This window comes from Lemur catta, chromosome 5 (genome assembly GCF_020740605.2).
Source record: "Lemur catta isolate mLemCat1 chromosome 5, mLemCat1.pri, whole genome shotgun sequence".
Lineage (NCBI taxonomy): Eukaryota > Metazoa > Chordata > Mammalia > Primates > Lemuridae > Lemur > Lemur catta.
This window is the reverse complement of record NC_059132.1, coordinates 54,993,223-55,015,096: the sequence shown is the minus strand read 5'-3', so window position 1 is coordinate 55,015,096 and position 21,874 is coordinate 54,993,223. Positions and strand designations below refer to the sequence as shown.

The 21,874-nt window shown below is 48.9% G+C and overlaps 1 protein-coding gene across 1 annotated transcript in view; it reads right to left on the bottom strand.

The window, feature by feature from the left end:
• Positions 1 to 1,337: 1,337 nt before the first annotated feature.
• The window catches only part of GMPR (guanosine monophosphate reductase), a 44,477-nt gene continuing 23,940 nt past the window's right edge, over positions 1,338 to 21,874 (bottom strand). The window contains exons 5-9 of the mRNA XM_045551838.1: positions 20,150 to 20,231; positions 16,647 to 16,753; positions 8,623 to 8,665; positions 6,017 to 6,176; positions 1,338 to 2,362 (exon numbers count right to left, since the gene is read on the bottom strand). Coding sequence (XP_045407794.1) covers positions 2,182 to 2,362; positions 6,017 to 6,176; positions 8,623 to 8,665; positions 16,647 to 16,753; positions 20,150 to 20,231 — 573 coding nt within the window. The 3' untranslated portion in view covers positions 1,338 to 2,181. The remainder of the gene's footprint in view (positions 2,363 to 6,016; positions 6,177 to 8,622; positions 8,666 to 16,646; positions 16,754 to 20,149; positions 20,232 to 21,874) is intronic.

The window sequence follows — 21,874 nt, the reverse complement described above, 5'->3', positions numbered from 1 at the left end:
GCACACGTCCACACCTGATGCCTTGTTTGGTTCATGTTTGCATTTCTGATCTGAATACTGCTGTGCCTACAAGAGGTATTTGTTTTTAAACATTGGTCAGCTTCATGGGCTCATGCAGCATAATCATTAATGACATCCTCTAGAGTTTCGTTGTAAACTGGTTAGTGGTCTGAAAGTAGGAGATTCATTTATGTTTGCTGTAGCTCGTGCTTGCTAGAAACTCCATGAGCAGGATCTGCTGGCACGTGGAGGAGCCCCCGTGTTTGCCTTCAGAAAGTGCTGCCCTGTGGTTTTCAGTGGGCCCACCTTGCAAAGACGCGGCTTCACACACAGTAGTTCCTCAAGGACCTGTGACTTTCGGGTGGGTCACCCGGGTGCCCATCTCCAGTCCTTCCAGCCATAAGGTCACACAGAGATGGGAGAGAACTCTTGGGTTAAATTCGGAGTTTGCACTTCATCCACGGAGGAACGAGAAACTTTCCCTTTACTATCATCTTGGTTAGGTGTTTGGGGGACATCCAACTAGAACTCCCCTCTTGCAAGACTTAAGAGTTAGGTCCTGACACACCGTATAAAGTGTGTGAAAGAATGGGCGTTAAACCAGTGCCACTTAGGGAAGAAGGGCCGCCGGGTCCTCCCCCAGAGCAGCCTGGGCAAACGGGCCGGCGTGCTGCCAGTCCGAATCTCTGCCGTCCCTTTTTGTTTTCACGAGATGCCAATGGTTCTGTCTAGTGGCTGACACTTCCCTCACACAGAGCAGCCCAAGGCGAATGGCATCGCGATCCCTGGCTCCTTCCCCTCCCACCAGCACAGCAGGCCCAGTGGGTCGGCAGCAAGGCTGCATGTGTCATCTCAGGGTCCCCTTAGGATACCTGGTCTGAGGGACAGTCCTGTGTGGGCTCCCAGGCCCAGTCCTATTGGAGGCAGAGATGAACTTGCAGAGGCCACAGTAACAGAGCCTGAGAAGTTCTCTTTATGAAGCCTTTGCTTCAAAATGATCCTGAGGAGTCTTTGGCTTTGTAATAATTCGGTCTCCACTTCCCTAAAAACTGTACTGCAAAGGGACCTGCCTTGGGTTTGTGGAAACACAGAGCTAGTCTGCAAAGGCTTTACACCACAGGGGCAAAGCAGCACGTGTCCCTGCAGGGATCGTAGCCCTAGGGGTGCCACAGTGGACAGATGTGTGTCACTCTCCCTGATCGTTCGGCATAGAACAGTTCTAACTCGTATTTTAAGCCAATGCCTTCTAGGATGCCACTGGTCAAAGGTTTTGCTGTTTTTCAGTTGTACTGCACCTGCTAATTTGTTGGTAGATAACCTTTCAATAAAACATCCTGTGGAACTTCAAAACAATTTATAACCTCTTTAAGAGAGGCCATCCTGACAAGTTGGGACTGAGAAGGGAAGGAAAAGACATAGAACAAAACAAAATGAAAAGCTAGGACAGGGACAGCTTCCTAGCAGTGGCAGCAAACTGGTAGCAAGAGATGACTTGTTTCCCAAAAGCACATGCAATAAGGGTTTCAGTGAAAACACATCCCCACGACCTTGTGAACATAAGCTGGGAAGATAATTCATGTCCGTCTGAACAGTCAGTTGCTCTTGTTCTTTTCCAGCAACCAAAAGCTGGAGGGAGGGATGCCAGTCACTCCAATTCTGGCTTCTCTCCACTCCCATGCTTCCCCTCCCCTCCCAAGGTGACTTGTCCACTGACAGCCAGAGTGGCTCGCCACTGGCCTGTCCAAGAAGGAAGGCAAAGAAGTCCTGAGTATCCTATGCAACTTGGGTCCTGCAAATGCAAACTCCAGCACTCAATCAAGTCTTTAGATAATAGCATTATATTAAAGTGAGACCATTTTCTTTTAAAATAGAAAGAAAAAGAAAGAAAGGGAGGCAGGAAGAAAAAGAGAGAGAGAAAAAGGTGCAAGAGTTGGTTTTAACAATGAGGTTATGAGTTCTAGGCGGCTGGGCTCTGACCGCTGGCCCCATCTTCTGGGCCCCAACAAGGCACGAGGGAGAGCCCCAAAGCCTCCAGGCGCAGGAGGGAGGAGGAGGATGCAGCATTCCACCATTCGGAGCAGCCAGAAGCTCTGATGGAACAGACTAGGAGGGAGATGGGGAAAGCGGGTGTGTGTGGGAGCGTCCACTCAAGCCAGACGTCAATTCCTCTCATCCTCGGGGTTAGCTGAACACGGTGTTGTGCTGTTGAGTCACCCGGATGAACGTTGCCCTCCTGCTGAGCTCTTTGAGTTTGGCGGCCCCCACATAGGTGCAGGTAGACCTCAGTCCTCCGAGAATATCCAGAATGGTGTTTTCTACATCCCCTTTGTACGGGACTTCCACAGTCTTACCCTCAGAGGCTCTGGAAGAAAAAGGAAGCTTTTCTTTTTATCTAGTTTCTCTTTCCTTAAGAACCCAGCTAGAATCATTCCCAGCTATAGCACTTTGAACAGCCCCCAAGGCACTCGGCTAGCTAGACACCATTCCTGCATTTCTTCTACCAGATGCCAGCATCTCAGATGGACATGTTCCTCCCACCCAAAGGACACACGGGGAACAGCAAAGTCTCAGTGAGCAACAAGTGAAGGAGCCCAGGCCCATACCAGCCTGCAGCATGACGTTTTCTTCAGCGCTGTGCCTCCACTCTGCCCTAACAGAAAGCGACTCCACCTTTCTACTCTACCCGAGGACGGACACCAACCTCCAAATGACCAAGAGCCCCAGAGAGCCCACTGAGGAAAAGCAGACTTGGTAGGTTACCTCTGGCAACAACTCCTGCGCCTGCTCTGCCTGCCCTCCTGGATCCAACAGCCAGAAAAGCCCAGAGCTCCGCCCCCCTGGCGTGCCAGCTCTGTGATCAGAAACCAAGTGTCTTCAAAGGGGCGGCCAGAAGAAAAGGAAGACATAAAATGGACAACTCAGGCCCTACTAGGTTACGTGGAAACCACCAGCAAGACGCAGTGGCTCCGTTCGGGCAGCTTCCTGTTTTTTCTGGGGCACACTCTGTGGGGTACACCCCACCCCCATCTCACCTCCCTGTTCTCTCACACATCACTTCACCTACCGCCCTGGGTGTTGTGGGAGGTGGTCCGAGCAAGGCAGAACCAGAGCAGAATCAAGAACTGTCTCAGCAGGGGAGGCTGCAGAGCTCTGGAAAGCATCTTTCACATTTTCAGAAGAGCATTTAGAAATTCGGGTCTGGCAGGAACACCAAGCAACATCTAAGTTGCTGCTAAGCCCTGCTAAGCCCCTATCCCTTGCTTCACAAGTCCAAGTAACACGGCTTCATTCCACACCAGGTCCCCTTCCTGCAAAATGGGGACACAGTCCAGACTGCATAAGAAGAAAGACTATTATAATAAGGGGCATGACAAGAAGGAAATCTGAAAGTTATGCCACACTCTAGCTCTCACTGAAGGACCGGACACATGCTAGCAAATACCCAAATTCTGGAACTTTTGTAGCTCTTCTCTTCAACTGGAAAAATAGCATCTCTTGATCAGACACTCATTACCTAGAATTTCACAAGGGTGTTAACTCTTGTTTGCCAAATGTACAAGACTATCAGTGGGTGAAATCTAGCTACTTAAGCCATTGGCTGGATGCAGGGCTGGCCTAGCAGCTGGTTCAGGGTCCCAAGCTCAGGAAGCCAAAGTCACTGGCCACACCCAGGACAGTTCAGGGCATGGCATTCTGCAACCAGAGACAGGCATCTGTACACATGTGCCTGCAATGATTGACATTTCATTATCGCAAGACATTTCTATGGCCTTCCTGGGGCTTGTTGGAAATTATCCAGGTTCTCATCATAGTATCTCTGCTAACTGGTGACATCACCCTTTACAAGTCACTTATTGTTGATGCTTAAGTCTGCTCATCCATAAAATGAAGGTCCTTTGATCTGCCTCCCAGGGACAGCACAAGAATGAAATAGTTAATGATTGGGATAACTAGCAAAGCATAAATAACTGGGCCATAATTAAATACAATGTCAAAGTAGGGACTCATTCTCGTGACAAGATCACGGTCATGAGGCTGCCAACTGCCAGAAAGGAAGAGACAGGCACACACAGAGGCAGGACAGACGCTGCCTGCAGGACTCAGGCTTCCTTTGGATTAAGGTTCTAACTTCTTTAGCACTTTCCTTCCTTGTCCAATATTTGAATCCACTTCCAGAACTGAGTATTGATACTCCTGAATCTTTTTTTTTCTTGTTATGTCTACACCCTGCTCAAATCGCAGGAGATGATTTTTTTTTTTTCTTCCTCAGCTTCTATTTACGCTCTAGCCTGGTCTGGCCTTCCCAAGCTACAGTTTTTCTTAGAACCCAAAACAGATGCAACAGCCAGAGAGAAAAAAATGTCACAAATTTCTCCCAGGGGTCTTTAGGGTCAAGATCAGATAAAGACACGTGTCTACACTCCCCAGGCCTGGATTTAGCGGAGAAACCAGGAGAGGGACAGAGCCACCCTCTTCTCCTGCAATCACCTGCAGGTCACAATACACCAAGTCCTGGCGGCTGCCTGTACCCACCCTCACAACAGGCCTGCAGCCCACAGGTTTCACTCAACTGTGATCGATCCATGTACATTCACTGCACGGGGCCCTATGATGGTGACAACAGTTGCTGGGAAGGCACTAAGCTGCTTGGCCACAGGTCCAGGATAGACTGAGGCAGTAATCCCAGTGCTCTGCCCAACTGTGCAACCTCCTCCACTAGTGACCAATGAAACAGGGCCCCGAGGCCACCTGGAAGGAGCATGCCTCTTGTCTCAGATTGATGCAGTCCCCCTCTCGTTCCCACCCTGCCTTCCCCATACAATAGTATCATCTTTATTGAGGTTCCCCCATTAGAGAGAAAAAGACTAGGGAGAATGAGAATTCAAATCAGTCCACCAGAACCCTACTGAAGAACAGAATTCTGTAGAGCACCCTCAACCCCAGACCCTCCCACCTATAAATCTTAGCGGAGTTCTGACATTTTTTTTTTTACCTCTAGCTTGGTATAAACCTCATAGGATGCATCTGAACCCCATGTCCTCAAAATGAGCTTCTGAGTATGCAATGAGTGGTAGGAAACAGAGGGGGTCAGCTAGGAAGGGCTTAGGCTTCCACCCCAGCGCCGGGACAGGCCCTGAAAACTGGAGGGAGAAGCCCAAGGCTTCCTAGAGAAAGGCCATCAGCCTATTCACAGCGGACTTCCTTCTGAGGATGCCAGACCTCCTGTCCTGTTTATGGTTCGAAGCTTGTCATCAGCGCTCACTCTGACGAGAAGCAACAGCAGGCTCCAGGGAGCAGGGCGCGGTAACGAGTATATTCTGCCAACATGTTTGTAAAACACACATGCATAGTTAAAATGAGAAGTGCAGCAGAAATGGCCAGGGTATCTTCAGGGATCAGGGATTAATATACACACACACACACACACACACACACACACACATATCTCAGCAGAAGTGAGCACCACATCTGCAGCTGAAATGGCTGAAAATGCCGCCTGTGTCAACTGCCAGGGCCTGGAGGCAGATGAGAGGCTGCGTGAGCTACGGCAGGTAAAACATGGCACTCTTCAGGCAAGGGCTGGCCGCATGCGGTGGTCTGCACCATGCCCATTGCTTCACGTCCAATGGGAGATCCATTCTTCAACCCAATCCTCGCAGCCTGAGCTTGTCTCAGGCCAGAGATCGGAGGTTACAGGGACATCTCAGCAAAGGCTGAGGTTCTAGAAGCTCAGGAACCAGGGTCAAAGACCAAACGTTAGAACAAAAGATTCTCTAAGCACTCCTATCTAGAAGGGTTTAGGAGTTCTGTCTCAAGTACTGGAGGCAGAGACCAATATATATTTCTTACTATTTCATAGTATTCAACAAACATTATTATTAGAAGGACAAGGCAAGAATCCCACCCTTCCCACAGGACTTTAATGTACCCGGAACTGGCCCTCAGACCCGCTTCCGTCCTATCCCCTTAAGCAGCAAGAGAAACGAGGCCTGGCTGGTGAGTGGCGGCCCCTCACCTGTACTCGGCCACTCCTCCTGCGTGCTTCTTCATGGCCGTTTCAGAGCTCATCCCGTAGAAGAGCTTGAGCTTCCGTCCGTTCCTCTCAATCAGTTCTCCTGCACACTCAGTATGGCCCGAAAACATCCCTCCCAGCATGACAAAATCTGCTCCGGCTCCTAAACACCAAGGAACAAAAGGAAGACACGGAGAAGAGCTCAGGGAAAATGGACTCTGGCAACACCCGAGTCCTTCCCCAACTCACCCTCCCTCCCTACCCCCCAGCTCCAGTCAAGAGAAAGCTCAGCCTTCCCTTCTGGAAAAAGGGAGAAGGCCCCCCGTGCAGGGAAAGAGGGGCACGGACACTGGGAGAAACAAATGCAGCCTCCCTCCCAAAGGCTGGTGGCCAACACCCTGGACAGGCACATGGTCGCTAATGACCGACTGCGACCACGTAGCAGAGGTCTCCCCGTTAGAACCAGAGAAACACTGAGAATTGGGCAGCATCTTAGAAAGAGCATTGTCTAATCTTGTACTCGGTACGATGACTTCTCCGTGATGCTCCCATCAGGCATCCGGCCTCTAAGCTCTCAGGACTCTGACACTCTGTCCTTCTGGGTCACAAGGACCTCAGAACAGATTGACCCTCTTACACTAGAGACTGGGCATGGAGGAGAGAAGCCCCTATATTACATAAGTATGTAAAGCTCTGTGCACCTCCATTATGAAGAATATCAGACTTCCAGAGTAAATAATATGCCATTCTGGTCACCAAGTGACATGAAATTTTCAGGACAGGGACAGAGGAGACGGGGCACTGAGGTTGCCTTTGTAGGCTACGTGGGAACAGGACTGGGGCTGGCTCTGTGTTTATCCCAGCACGTGGCAGGGCAGATGCTGATGACCACCTGGCAAGAAAGTCAAAGGAATACATGGAAGAAACCAACAGAAAGTCACCATTCCGCATCCTGCTCACGGACAACTGTGCAGGACTCTTCGCTGAGTATTAAGTAACAAACTGCTACTGCAACTTCTCCTGCGTTAAGTCCTGCCAGGAGTTTACATTTAGAATAGGAGAGGCCAGCAGGATACGGGTGTATTAAGTACTTAGGATGAAGGACGAGGTGGGGGTCTGGCTCACACTGATGAGGAAGAGAAAATGTAGGAACCCCTGAAAGGTGGTTCTGATGCCTTCCCTCTGGTCATTTAAACATTCGGCATTTTAAAAAGGTGTGTTCTGCAGGGCTGGCCCCTTGGCCTGGCACTCAGTCAAGCAAGGCACAGTAAGACCTTTCTACGTGACAGCAAGCTCTGAAGACACTCCCTGCCAGGGTTCCTAACCCGAATGCTGGTTTCTTGGTCCCCCCGTGATTGTAAGGGGACAGATGATGACTGACGTGCAGCCTGGACTCCTGCTGACCACAACCCCAGGGCGGAGCACCTGCTGAGGGAATGTCAACAGCAGGAACACAGAGCACAGGCCCACTTAAAGAACGCTTTGAAGTGGTTCCCAATTATTTTCACTTCGGAACACTCTCGTTTCCTTCCCTAATCAGAGTGTCCCCTGACATGGTCCCTTCTCCCTGCATTCTCCCTGCCCTGCCCTTGACTGTATGTAGGACCATGACCTTGTCATTCCCCTCCTGGGCCCTCAGGCCCCTCAACTATAAAATCGGCAACCTGGAATAGATAAAGGAGCTGTATGTTTCCTTCCACAGCGAAGATCTATGATTAGGACGGGATTAAGTCCCATTTTATGACATTCTTTGGATTGCTATGAAACCCTGCTAAGAACACTGCCCATGTTTCCCTTTGTCACTATCAGGCTCTTTGTTTAAAAAAATTTTTTGTAAACAGAATTCCTAAGACAGAAAATTTCCCACCACCAAAAAAAAAAAAATTTTTTTTTTCCTTTTTTTGCCGGCATCAGAAAAGGGTAGGATCACGGGAACTTTGTTTCTGCCTCCTGCCAGCGCCCAGAGCTCCCAGTGAACAGTCTGGAGCCCCAGCCAGGCGGCCAGCTCTGACTTCTGAACTTGGTTTGCAGGTAAGTGGCCGGCACAGGGCTGGCAGCCCTATTTTGCTGTTATGTTGAGATGCTGGACTTCCTAGTGCTTTCCCAAGAAAAGACCAGGACACCCGCCCCCCCACACCTTCCCGAGGTCCCACTGGATGGCGGTGGGCACTGCTGCCCCCTAGTGGGAAGCAGTCTCCTCAGTCTGGTGAGAAACTGCGGCAGGGATTCCTCCTGTCCCTTCCATGGGGTTTCTCCAGGTTCAGTCCAAAAGACCCTCCTCCATGTAATCTAATCACTACTACAGGTCAGACCTGGCACCACCCTCTTGGGCAGGTCCCCCAGCCTTCTCATCCCTGGGATTAAAAAGCCATGACTTCACCTCCACCTGGCTTGCAGGATGTCACCCCTCGATCCATTGACTGCTCTGCCACGGGCCAGAACCAAACCAATGCCAGGATTTCAGCCAACTGGGGCTGAACCGAGAGAGAGGAAACTGCAGACAGGCCCAGAACTTCCCCAACAGGTACCCCCTCCTCATTTAGGTTCCCACGCTGCAGAGCTGCAGGGAGCTCCCTCCCTCTCTGGCTCCTTCCCCCCCCCAGCCTTACCAAAGGCTTTGGCGACATCTCCTGGACACGTGCAGCCTCCATCCTGCAAAGAGGAAAAAGCAAGGAGAGGACATCAGCAGGGGCCCGGCCATCCCCTCCCCGGGATGATCCGCAACTGGGAGTTGAGAGCCACCACAGCCCCGCTAGTAGGCCCAAATATCCCAGCGACGGTTGGACTGTTGTCTTCTGACCTTGTCATTTACTCCCTTTGATGCTGCATCTTCCACTCCCCAAGACCCATCTGGTTTCCTCTGGGGGTCGGAGGCCGGCACCACCCACTGCTCACCTGCCCGCCTGGGCTCAGGCACCCCATCCCGGAACGGAAGGCAGCAAGAACTGCCGAGCTGCAGAGGGCTCAGCCTCAGCCTCTGCCAGCCCCTTACGGAACGTGCCTGGCCACTCCACCACCCGTGCTCGTCCTCACCCACGAGGCACCTTTCCCTCTCCGCCTGGTGTGAGGTGAGATTTATTTAGTACAAGTGCTAAATTCTTTTAAAAGTGAAGAAAAGGACATTGACCTAGTCCCTTATCTTTCCAGCCATCCGTGTGTCTCCTATTCCTCATGTACAGTGCACAGTAACTTCACGATCAAACAGCCATTCTTGATGCCTACTCTTCCCACACAGACTACACGCTTAGGCCGGTTTAATGCACAGCAGGACAGTCTTTCTTGGGGTGTTCAGCTGTCAGGGTGATGTTTAAACACCAGCAACACAGTACAAGGTCTCTAGGATGCAGAGCTTGTTGCGTTTCCTCACAAACACAAGAGACACAAAAGGCCCAGGCTGCTATCGGCTACTCCCAGTATAACCTGGGTGAAGCTGAAAGACAGCAATGGTATCCCAGAATAGCAGCCACACACACACAGGGACAGGCAAGAAAGCCACGGCACATGGGAAGACAGCAATAGCATCAGGGCTCACGTGATGGTGACAGAGCCCAATGCTCAGTATGGGGTCCAGGAGAAGCCCCAAGGCCTCAGAGGGAAGCACCTGTCCCTCTGATCAGGCACACTTTGGGAAGAGACAGGGAAGAAAGGCTACCTGGGGTACCTTGTGCTACCTCTTACGGGAAGGTGCTCGTACCTCTGGAGACAGAGGGGGTCTACACAGAATTGGGATGAACAACTGTGCAAAGAACATTTCGAACCAAGAACGTAGGGGCTGTGACTCAATCCCCTTTTTCTATTTACTTATTAGCACTGTCACTCCAGGAGCTAGAACTCGAACACTGCTTTGTCACATCTTTGCAGTTCCGATCAAAACGTAGGTGTGAAGCCTCAATCTTTTTCTTTGCAAACATTTACTGACCACAATTATTTTCTCAACTGTGTTATTCATGCATGGCTCCTCTGACCCCCAGAGGGCACAAGGTGCCGAGGCATGGATGTCTCAGACGCAGTTTTTCCATATTAGGTTTCTGGCCCAAACTCTCCACGTGAAGACAGGAACAGGGCTTGTGGCTCTATATACCTTCTCAGTGCTTCGAAGTTCTGGCAGTTACTTACTTTCCCTCTCAACGGTACAACCTCAACAGGCCCTTCATTTGCCCCACCAATTAATAAAATGCTTTATCTCTTTGTCAAAACCAGCTCTACACAATAGGGTTCCAAACTCACAGCTTCAAATAGATTAAATAAACTCGTGCTCCCATTAAAACAGGTCCTGTATAAAAAGAAAAAAAACCAACACTCTTTTGTGTACTAATTTGCATCTCCTGTGGGATCCTGAAAATTCCATGACTGTGGTCTGTGATAAAGCCCGACTCAGAAGCCCTGTGCTAACAGGACCCCAAGAAAATGAGCCCTTCTCTCCCCAGGACAGGCCAAGATGTCCACAGTTAATACAACTGCATGATGCGCCACAAAGAGGAAATTGTATTTACAGCGTCACCTGTATACAATGTGTATGCATTTATGGAATGGACAAAGTGAACCAAACAAGCCAGATTGCACATTTAACCAAGAGCAACCCAACTTCACACAATGCCTTAAGACAAAGCAGTCTGCTCCCTGCTGTTTACATGTAATTTCCAGAAGTGTTCAAAGTATCCTTGCATGTTCGGGGGGTGGGGGAGGCAGAATAGTTGGAGCCCACTCCGGCAATCTAAGACACACACTTACCTTCACACATAAATATTCACAGCTGCTGGGAGGTTATTAAAACAGCAACAATAATTTGGGAGTATTTTGCCCTGTGCAAATACCCAAAGTAGCAATTTACGTGGGTTCATTTTTTTGTTTTTCCAAAAGAGTTAACATTAAAGTACAAAAGGCATCACATGCCATGAGTGGTGACTTGATTTGTGAATTGGCGACATGCTTCTTTTTCTTCAAAATACTTGCTCATGCCTACGATAGAGGCTGGGAGAGCAAACCTAGAGTAGGCAGAGAAAGGAGTTCAAATCGAGTGCCTACCAGGATCCAGGAATTACTACAAATTTAAAAGTCATTTTTCTATTCAAACACAAGAACCTGAAGTTGATTTTTACAGGTGGGGGAAAAATGAGGCTCAGAAATGTTGAATGACTTTCCTAAGGCCACACAGCTACAAAAATGAAAGGACAAGATCAGAACCAGTGGTTATTGGAAAATGATTGCATTTCTGGCAATAATTATTTTCTTTTTTATGTTTATTTGCATTTCTTACTTGTCCTAGGTTAAACAGATTTTGTTAGGAAATTTTTCAAGCCTCAAAAAAAAAAAAGCCCAGAAGATTAAGTTAAATTATTTGAATGAATTTTTTAAGGTCTAAATAGTGGTGTGACAAGAAAAAATTAACTGGTCATACCTCAGTCTTTGCCTATGCAGGGAGTACCCTGAATTTTTCCGCTCTCTGTCCCTCTGAAGTCCTCGTGGGCCACAACAAATAGAAACAGGACTCAAGCCCCAGCCTCTTGGGCATAAGCAGTGCAGGCTGAACAGGCACCATGCTGTGGCTTCCGTTTGAACTTCCACAGCACGGGTGTGCTAATTCAGCAACAAAAGTGTAAAATGAGACAGCTGGAAGGAAATTGGACAAACTGGCAGGATCCAAAACATCTGATGGGTTGCCAGCAGGCTCAGGACTATCAGCAGGTGGGAGAAACCTGCTTGTGTTCCCTTAGACACAGGAATGGTGGGGGCTGTGGCTGCTTTGAGGGAATGAGCTGAAGTCAAGGGTTTAAATCCCACATATTAATAAATCCATTCACGTGGTCTTCTGGCTACAACTTGAACTCCTAACCCCATCTAGGGGATCTCTCACCATTGATGCAAAAGTAAGAATCTCGGAGCACACAGGTAGGATCGGAAGTGCTACCTTCTGCCGCACAGTACCACAGGCCTGGGCTGTCACTGTCCCTAACGGACAAATTCAGAAAAGTTGCTCCCCTAGGTGCTAGCATATGAGATCTGGTTCTGGAACACTAACCCAGCCGGTGCAATCTATAAGTCTCTACTATAGAAGCCAGTGGTTCCCAAACTTGAGAGCACATCAGAACCATCTGGAGGGCTTGTTAAAGCAGGTTCCTGGGCCTCACCTTCAGAGTTTCTGATTCAGTAGGTTAGGTCCAGGTGGAGCCCAAGAATTTTTTTTTTAGAGACATGGTCTCACTCTGTCACCCAGGCTGGAGTGCAGTGGCACAATCATAGCTCACTACAACCTTGATCACTCAAGCAATCCCCACCTCAGCCTCCCCAGTAGCTGGGACTATAGACCTACATTACCTCACCCAGATAATTTTTTAATTTTTTTTTGTAGAGACAGGGATCTTGCTCTGTTGCCCAGGCTGGTCTTGAATTCCTGGGCTCAAGTGACCCTCCCATCTTGGCTTCCCACAGTGCTGGGTTTATAGGCATGAGCCACCTATGCCTGGCCCCAAGAATTTCTAACAAGTTATCAGTTAATTCTGATGCTGCTGGTCTGGGCACCACACTTAGAGAACTGCTGAAATAAGCTATAACTATAAATTAGGTGGTGCTGTGTAAAGAGATCCTCAGGTGATTTCCAATGAGAGTCACCCATGGTGCACACAGAGCCTACTTTGGCCAGAGCCCTGTAAACTAAGCAAGTCTGAAGTCTCCAGAAAGACATAAATATGGTACTTCTGAACAAGTTCACAGTAAAACTTTATTTTTGACCTCCGCTATTTGGAAATGGTGGTCATTTAAGTAACAAATATGATTAGGGTCTATATTTTGACTTAACAGAGAAGACTGATAAGTGAACATTATTAGGTAATAGAGACATGACTAATTACAGAGAGGCCAACTTCTGAAAGAGTTTAATTAGCCAGGATGGGGTCCAGGAATGTCTATTTATAAGAGCTTCTCCGGTCATTCTCACGCAGCCAGCCTCAAACAAGGCCACACTCGGGATCTGTGAACCGCTGGCATACGGTAGAATGGTACTACTGCCTGGGTGCTTCCTCGAGCGGAATAACCCACCTTAGCAGACTGACACTTCTATGTCGGCCTTTTACATACTAGTTCAATACATGGGTGTTAATTTGTTCACTGGAGCAAAAGTTAAAGAAAGGGTGTTGAGTGCAAGGTCTTACATATGTCATTAACCAATAACCCTTAGATCATTTATTCTAGGCTCTCGGCTCCATAGTAAATGCTCAGTAAACACTTGCTGAATGAACAGTTGGATGGGTGAAAACGCTGGATGAAGAATTAGAAGGAGCACAGGCACTCAGCACAGACAGCAAGTCAAGGACCTGGATCCTCACTCCGCTTGTTACCTGAAAGTCACGGGAAGGGAGGCAAAGGCTGCAGTGCCCACATGCCGTAGTTAGGCTCAGAGGAGATGAAATCACCAAGGGGTTTTTAAAGAATGTAATAATGCCCTAAAAGCAGGTCCAGAAATCAAATCTCAATAGCCTGAAATGCTGAGCCGAAATCAACAAGCCATCAATCCCCAGGGATATGTCATTTCCTGCATTTGGATGTTTTGTTTTTTTTTTTTTACATCACCCATCAATGATTTAATATGGGAACTTGGCTGAGCGACTGTACAAGGGGAAAGAGCTGAAGGTTTATTTTAATATACTTAGTAGGAGTCAACGTTGTTTTAGAACCACTAAAAATATGCCACTACTCCAAATTTGTCTCTCTCTCTCTCTCTCTCACACACACACACACACACACACACACACACACACACACACACACAGAGTCCCCAGGTTATGGATGAGATGTGTTCCTGAGAACATCTTTAGGTCAGATTTGTGTGTAACTCAGATGCCTGAAGAACACTGCACATACAGTGGTAATAATGACAATAGCAGTAACAATACTATAATGGCTCATAGGTGGCAATAAAAATACAGTAATACTGTAATAATACCCCTGTACTAGAATAATAAGTTACAGAAACTACTGTGTTCTTTCTTTTAAAACTACCAGAACATAAAAACAAACTCATATAGGCCGGGCGCAGTGGCTCACACCTGTAATCCTAGCACTCTGGGAGGCCGAGGCAGGAGGATTGCTCAAGCTCAGGAATTCGAGACCAGCCTGAGCAAGAGCGAGACCCTGTCTACTACTAAAATAGAAATACTAAAAATAGAAAGAAATTAGCTGGACATCTAAAAATATATAGAAAAAATCAGCCGGGCATGGAGGTGCATGCCTGTAGTCTCAGCTACTCAGGAGGCTGAGACAGGAGGATCACTTGAGCCCAGGAGTTTGAGGTTGCTGTGAGCTAGGCTGATGCCATGGCACTCTACCCTGGGCAACAGAGTGAGACTCTGTCACTCTGTCTCAAAAAAAAACAAACCTCATATAAAACATTTAGATAGGAGATAGGAGACATTTCAAAAAAGAATATTAAAGGTTAACACTCCCCTAATATTGCATCACGCTAGGCTAATGGGAATGTTATGCTTATTTTGATCTTCTAACCAAATCGATAAATTTTCTGTTTCAATAATTAATCCACTACGCTGCTTAGTAATAATTGATGCTTTCACTGGAGCACTGCCTTCATAGGTTCCATTATTCTCACTTTATCCTTTATAATTGTTCCAAGCGACTGAAACCTGATACTTTCCCAATGGATCATGGTGTCTGGCCTTTCTCCCAACACTTACAGACGCTGCACCAGCAAACCCTTACCCCATGTGGATTGGTTTACAAGCATGGAAGAAACTAGTTCCCAAGTTATTGATTTGATTATTTAATTACAAGTAATCCTTACGGGGAGCTTTGGGAGCCTGTCCGTAAGTATGGGACACCTTAAGTCAGCTTGTCCATAAACGGGGGACTGCCTGTGTATACGTACACACACACACATATGTAAATAAAACGTTCACATAAACGGAAGACACTCTATTACTGTCCGTCGGCTCCGACATGTTCTGTCCTGTTCTGAGCATCTCAGAACTGCCAGTTTGAGTGGTGGTCACACTGATGAAGCTGGAGTAGATGCTTGGGTAAGTTGAGGACAGATGTCGATTTGGCACTCATTGCTTCACTCGACCCTTAACCAGAGTGAGTGGCTGGTGGCGGTGGTGGTGCCATTCGTGCAGGAGCTTCCTGAGAGTGCTGCGAGAATACCGTCTGCCTCTCCTCACCTCTCTCCTTCCCATACATTTGTCAACCCACAGAAATTTAACTCCTGCCCCAACATGTCACCAAGCCTGCTTTCCCAGTTCCTAAGGACGCCCTGGTTCCAGCACGGGCCCTGCAGCCCACTTGCTCTTGCGTCCCTGCAGTGCTCCCCCCGCCTCGCCTTCTATGGTGTGGGCCCACTGGTCTGCTCCTTGGCTCCCAAGCCAACCTCACTTCTCACCCTCGCATCCTCCCCAGGCTCCTTCGTCCACTCCCAAGGCTCCCATGACCTTGGGGCTAACAGCACCCGGGTCTCCAGCTCCTGAACCCAATGCCTCATGGACTTCCTCTTTGATGCCCCTCAAGCACTTCAAAATCAACACACCCCAAAGTGAACTCCGTACCAACCTGAACCTCTTCCTTTGCAGCTGTTCTTACTATCAGTGAACCAGCCCCTCCTCCTCCTTTACCAGGTCCCCAAGCACCTGGGCAACTGCCCAGGCTTGTTTAATTCTGCCTCCTAAATGTCGGTCCATTCCGTGGATGGCTCTCAAGGTCACTGCCACCACCTAGTGCGGGGCACCATCCCCTCCCGCCTGAATCACCAGCGCCTTCCCAGCTGGGCTCCCTTCTCCTTATCTAGCCCCTTGCTAGTCCCCCCAACACAGCCAGTTCGATGTTTCTAAAGACAAATCAACCCACTCGGGACTCTCCTGCTTAGACCTCTTCAAAAGCTCCCTAGTGCTCTTAGGAGGAAGTCCCGATGCTGATGCCCGCTGTGGCTCCCACAGCTCTCTGCACACCTGCCTTGAAGCTTACCTCCCGCTACCCCCACCTCAGACAAACGGACTGAGATTTGGTTCCCCAAAGCTTTGCAACCACCAGGCCTCCCTACCACACCCCAGGAAACCTTTCCCGATCTCCAAATCCGGGATATGCAATGGGTTGAATTGTGTTCCCTACAAAATCCACATGTTGCCATCCTAACCCCTAGTCTCTCAGAACGTGATTGGCCTTATTTGGAAATAGGGTCCTTGCAAATGTCATCAGTTAAGGTAAGGTCAGCCTGGAGGAGGGTGGCCCCTAATCCTGGTGTCCTTGTCAAAGGAGAAATCTGGACGTAGACACACACACACAGAACGCCATGTGAAGGCTGGAGCTGGACTGTCACAAGCCAAGGGACTACCAGAGGCTCCTACAGAGGCCTGGAACAGATCCTTCCCGGGGGCCTGCGGAGAGAGCACGACCCTGCAAGCACCATGACCTCACACTTCCCGCCTCCAGAACCGCGAGACACTGGATGTTTGATACGGCAGCCCCAGCAGACTGGGACGCCCTTCTTGTGTGGCCAAGGTTGCCATATGTCCCCCAGCACACTACCCGCTACCTCAGCTGAGTGCCGCCTGCTGGGCCTGCCACAACCACAGCGCCCGGCTCCCTCCCATCCCAAGACACCCCTGAGCCCCCCCAGTCCCGCTGGGAGACTCACGGAGATGATGTGCCCCTTCAGGCCGTGGGCAGAGTCGGCGCACTCGATCACTGCACTCAGCTGGGGGTAGCCCACCCCTGTCTTGGTGCGGGTGGTGCACACGGAACCTGTGGACCCCACAGAGAGATAGTTACGCACGGGCAAAATGTGACATAAAACCAGCCCCCATTGCCTTCACAGGCCTGCCTTACCGGCTGGGGCAAAGCTGCCATGGCACAGGAGACGTGGCAGAGGAGGGGAGGGGAGGGGCCGCCCTGCCAGCGTGATGGAGGTCACTGTGAGCCACACCACCTAGCCACACACCCCCTCCGGCCCCCCTTCCTGTCATCGCCTTCCCTCTACCATGCACGTCCCTGCCACTCTCCCCGTGGTATCAGCTCCCATGTGGTGGCCGAGCACCCGCCTCTCCCATTCCCTTCTGCCTCCCTCCACTATCCCACACAGCCACACTCTGCTTTAGGGGACCTCTCAGGATCCCCCCACAGCGTGGAACCTTCTTTACCTCCAAGCTCTGTCAAACTACTCCCCTCCCTCAACCTCACTGCTGGCCTGTGAAATGGAAATTAAAGCACATACCTCCTGGGCTGGTGGCAGACAGCAAATGACACAGGGAGGGGAATGGCTTGGCCCAGGGCCTGGGCTGCAGAAAGCTCTAGAGAGGACGGAGAGCCCTGACCCCGCTCCTGCATGCTCCTACACCTCGCCTCACTCAGCTCCATATTCGATCTGGCATCTTTATCACAGGTCTCCGTGCTCAAGTCCCCTCCCTGCTTTACTCAGATCAGCCACGTCATGCTCCCCTGCTCCCTCCCTGCTGCCCACTGCTAGGGACAGGCCAGTCTCCTCCCACCTAGGGACTCTGCACATGATTCTCTCTCTGTCTCTCTCTCTCTCTCTCTCTCTTCCCACACCCCCCCACCAGTCCCCCTCTCCTGGCCAACCCTTTTTCATCTTTCCAGCTTCATCTTAAATGTCATTGCCCTAAGGAAGTTGTTCATCACAGCGCTTAGTTCAAAAAGAGGCATTCAGAGCATTATTTATGTAAGGACGCCAAGGATCTGTTTCCTCTGCTGCGTGCGTGGTAAGCGCCATGGGTATTCGTTGTTGTCAGCAGGCGCTGAGAGCGAGCCTGGTACATAACAAGGCGCTATAAATAGTCACCGAAAGAATGTGTGGGCTCAAGGATGAATGAGTCACCCACACTCCTGTCTCCGCTGCCACTCGTGCAGCCCCTCCTGGGTGCCCATGAGGGGGTGCTCGGGGGCCAGCTTAAAGGCAGACGTGAACTCCTCCCCGCCCCAGCCTCCCCGCCCGCCCCTGCCACCACCTGTGGGAGGCCACTGAGCTTCCCACAAATTTCTCCCAGGGGTCTTTAGGGTCAAGATCAGATAGAGACACGTGTCTACACTCCCCAGGCCTGGATTTAGGGGAGAAACCAGGAGAGGGACAGAGGCACCCGCTTCTCCTGCAACCACCTGCAGGCAGAATCCACTAAGTCCTGGCGGCTGCCTGTACCCATCCTCACGACAGGCCTGCAGCCCACAGGTGTCATTCCCACCAGGCACCCGGTGACCGGATGTGTACTGTGCACAGTGGGGTAGGAGGTTTATAACCTCTGGTTCAGAACGGGCTCTTCTCCTCCTCTCCCACTCCCCTGCTAGACCCAGCGGCGGAATCGGGGGCCTCAGCTGCAGGGACGGCCCTACAAAAAGGTCAAGCCAACTGCCTTTCTTGGAAACACCCAAGGAAGAAATTTCAAATAAGGCACTGGAGTGGTCTTGATCAGCACTCAGGTGAAAGAAGAGATTGGTACATTATTTTCTCCTGCTTAGAGGGCCAGGGGAACCCATTTTTAATACTTTTTTCTAGTTCCCAGGAGCTTCTCAGTAATGAACCTTTTTGTAATGTTATCGCTTAGATATATAAATACCCAGTGTAAATACTATAAAGAATTTATGAGACTTACATATGGTCTCCAATCAATTTAAAGTAGTTCCCATGCACCGAGCTCAAAGAAAGCCCCTGACTCTATTTATTTAGTCTTGTCTGTTCTAGATGGGCTGGGGTGGGGGGAGCAGCTGACAACACTCCTCTGGGGAGACAGAACGTATGCAAAGAGGACGTGTGGGAAGGAAACACGTGCAGCTGAACGCTCAAGATGACATCGAGGAAGGCTCTTTAGGAGCCTAGAGACGTCTCACACACCCTCACATCCTAACCTGCACCCACCCAGTACAATGGTAGCTAACAGACACTCATCTGACTGAATAGGTGGCTGGTATTTTTTCTTTGGAAAAAAGTCTTCCTGGTCTATTAGCCTGTTCTATTATTAATCTGGTCTATTACAGCCTACCCTAAGGGTGAGCTCCTGCTAAGTAGGGACTGGGCCTTATTCTTTCTTTGACTTTCCAATAATGGCAGACAGACACTTAGGAAAGACCAGAGTTATGCTTCTTCTTGCTCAGAATACATTATGAACTGGCTTACGTGAGTGGCAATATGAAAAGCCCAATCTTGACAATCTCCCTGTAAAAGCTTGGGTATTTGCATGAACCTATGTTCTTCCTGACAGTCTCTTCCAATGCACGCTCTTCGCTTGAGGCTGATGACTGTGCCAAGTCACAATGGTGTCACCTGCCTGCCAGCAGCACCCTCTGCCACTGACTCCTCTCATATTGGTTTATGGTTTGCTTCCCTTTTTGGTAGTGTCTTTTGAGTGGGAGATTTCTGTTTTAAATCTTTGCCGTTTTTCAGTCCCAGCTGGAAATGTGTACTTTTCCCCTCTCTCCAATTTTAGTGTCTGGTAAATAAGGGATGTGCAAGGATGAATTTGAAAACACGGTAGCTCATCTTCAAGTATGGCAAAAAGGGAAGACGAACACCAACTGGCCCGAGAGAAAATGGCGCCACCCAGTGTAAGGACAGAAAGTCTCCACCTCCTTCCTCCACTCATTGCATGGTCCTGGGAGAGAATGCCTGAGAGAAGGATATTAGCAAACTCTGTGACCAATATGTATCAGGCCAGGAGCCAAAGGTGATAACTGCCTGGGCCACAGGTCAAATTCAAAGGTGGCCCCATTGCTGCAAGCTGATTTGCAATGTTTGATGTCCTTCAAACATTTACAAAAACTCAACTCATTCATGTCCATTAACTATCCCCATGGATTCTTCACTTCACCTTCCTCTTCAAGGTATGTGGAGTCATTAATGAAATCTGCCTTCTTTTCTTCCACATTCATGTTCTGGAACCAGACCTTCATATTCTAAGCACATCCAAACTCATTTAGAAAGGCCCTGGGGGCATCAGAAAGCAGCTCAATGATACTTCTCATCAGGGGCTTCCTATAGAAGCTTAACCAATGATGCTTCCAGAAAAAAATGTGCTTTGAACCTGTGGATGAGTCGTTCATTCATTCCCTTCCAGCCACCTCCAGGCCCCTGAGCCACAGATCCCATTCTTTCCCCTCCCCCACAGCCTCTGCTGTGCTCCCAACGTGTCTTACCTGGTCCAACTCCCACTTTGATGATATCTGCTCCGGACAGAATGAGCTCTTCTACCATCTCTCCAGTCACCACGTTCCCTGCCTGAGACAGAAAGAACACAGCTCACGATCACGAACTACTGCTGGTGACTGAGGACCTGTACACCTGAACACAAGAATGTGCATGTCCTAAAGTCAAAAAGAGCCTGGGGGACACTGGACAAAATTCCTGAGTCTACTTAAGCCTGACACTGGTGGGCCAAAGTGTTCTGGTTTTCTTCCCCGCTGAATAAAAACACAGAATTTGAGACGTGGAGATCACTTCTGGGAAAGATCCCTGGGTGAGCTGCTGGTATGAGAAGGCACAGCACTGTGTAATTTTAGAACTAGAAGACACGTTAGAGTGTCTAAGTCAGGGCTTTTTGGACATCTCAGCAGCGGACAAAACAAAATCTTACAGCAAACCCAAACACATAAAATAAGCAATGCAACCCTCTTCAGTGATTAAAGTCTTTATTGTTGTGCATAAAATGCTTTGCAGTTTGTAAAACCCCTGAAGAACCTCTATGGAACCTGAGGGAGCCAGGATAAGAAAGCGGTTAAGAAAACACCCGGGTGCCCTGCTCTAGGGCTGGGGTTCCCATCTAGACAAGAAAAGGCAGATGGGCCCTTATGGACCACATAGCATTGGCATGTGTTCTGTTTATGGAACACAAGGCTCTGGCCCAAAGAATAAACATAGAAGCCAGGAAGCAGCGGAATCTATCAACCAGAAGGATGTGTCTGGTTTGGAAATAGTACAAGTTCTTTCACTGCAGGGGTCTGGGAGTGCAAAAATAGCCCTTTTTATTACAACTCACTGCCCTGTGGATTCTTCAGCTGGTATATAGGATACTTGGCAAGACGCCCTGACTGAGATTTCACAACTGTGCAAAGTCATGCTTTGCAAAATGCATCCCTACCCATTCTGCTCGTATTTTCTGCACAGAAGCCCAAGTGTCTTTCTGCTGAATTGATTCCCAGAGGGAATTTTTCATTTCTAACCTAGAAAAGGTGACTTTTCACTTCCTATAAAACGATGTTGGAAAAAAGTGATGAGGAAGCCTCAAAGCTACTTTAATCTAAACAGCAGCTGACAATGGAAACTGACAGCCCAGCAAGAGAACCAGAGGGAGATTAAAGAATTAAAAGTAAAAGTTGTATCCCCCCACCCAATTCAGAAAACCTTAAATACTTGCAACAAGCATAATGGTGAAAAAACATAAATACAGAGCTGTCTACATAAAACTAAAAAGTTATATGCACACAAACACACATATTCATATGATCAACAAATAGCCAGATAGAGATCTGCAATGATGACAAAGGCTAACCTTAACATAGTAAGAACTCTTACAAATCTATAGGAAAAATGCTAATACTTCATTAAGTGCCAAAGGACATGAACAAACCAATAAAAGAAATAAAGTGGCTAATAAAAATAGAGAAAGTGTTCAGCCTCACTAATAATCAAATGTAAATTAAGATACCAATGAGGTACTACTTTTCACTTAACAAATGACCAAAAACAACTGGACTCGAGCTCCAGTTCTTCCTCACTACTTGACTTGCTAAACAATCAAGTGAAAAAAACAAGACCAAAAAAACCTTACGAGAAACTACTCTCAGCCCTCCGCACAATTTCATTTTCAACGTGGATTCTTTTTTCCCAATCTGGTGCGGCCTATGAACCATTTTATTTCAAGG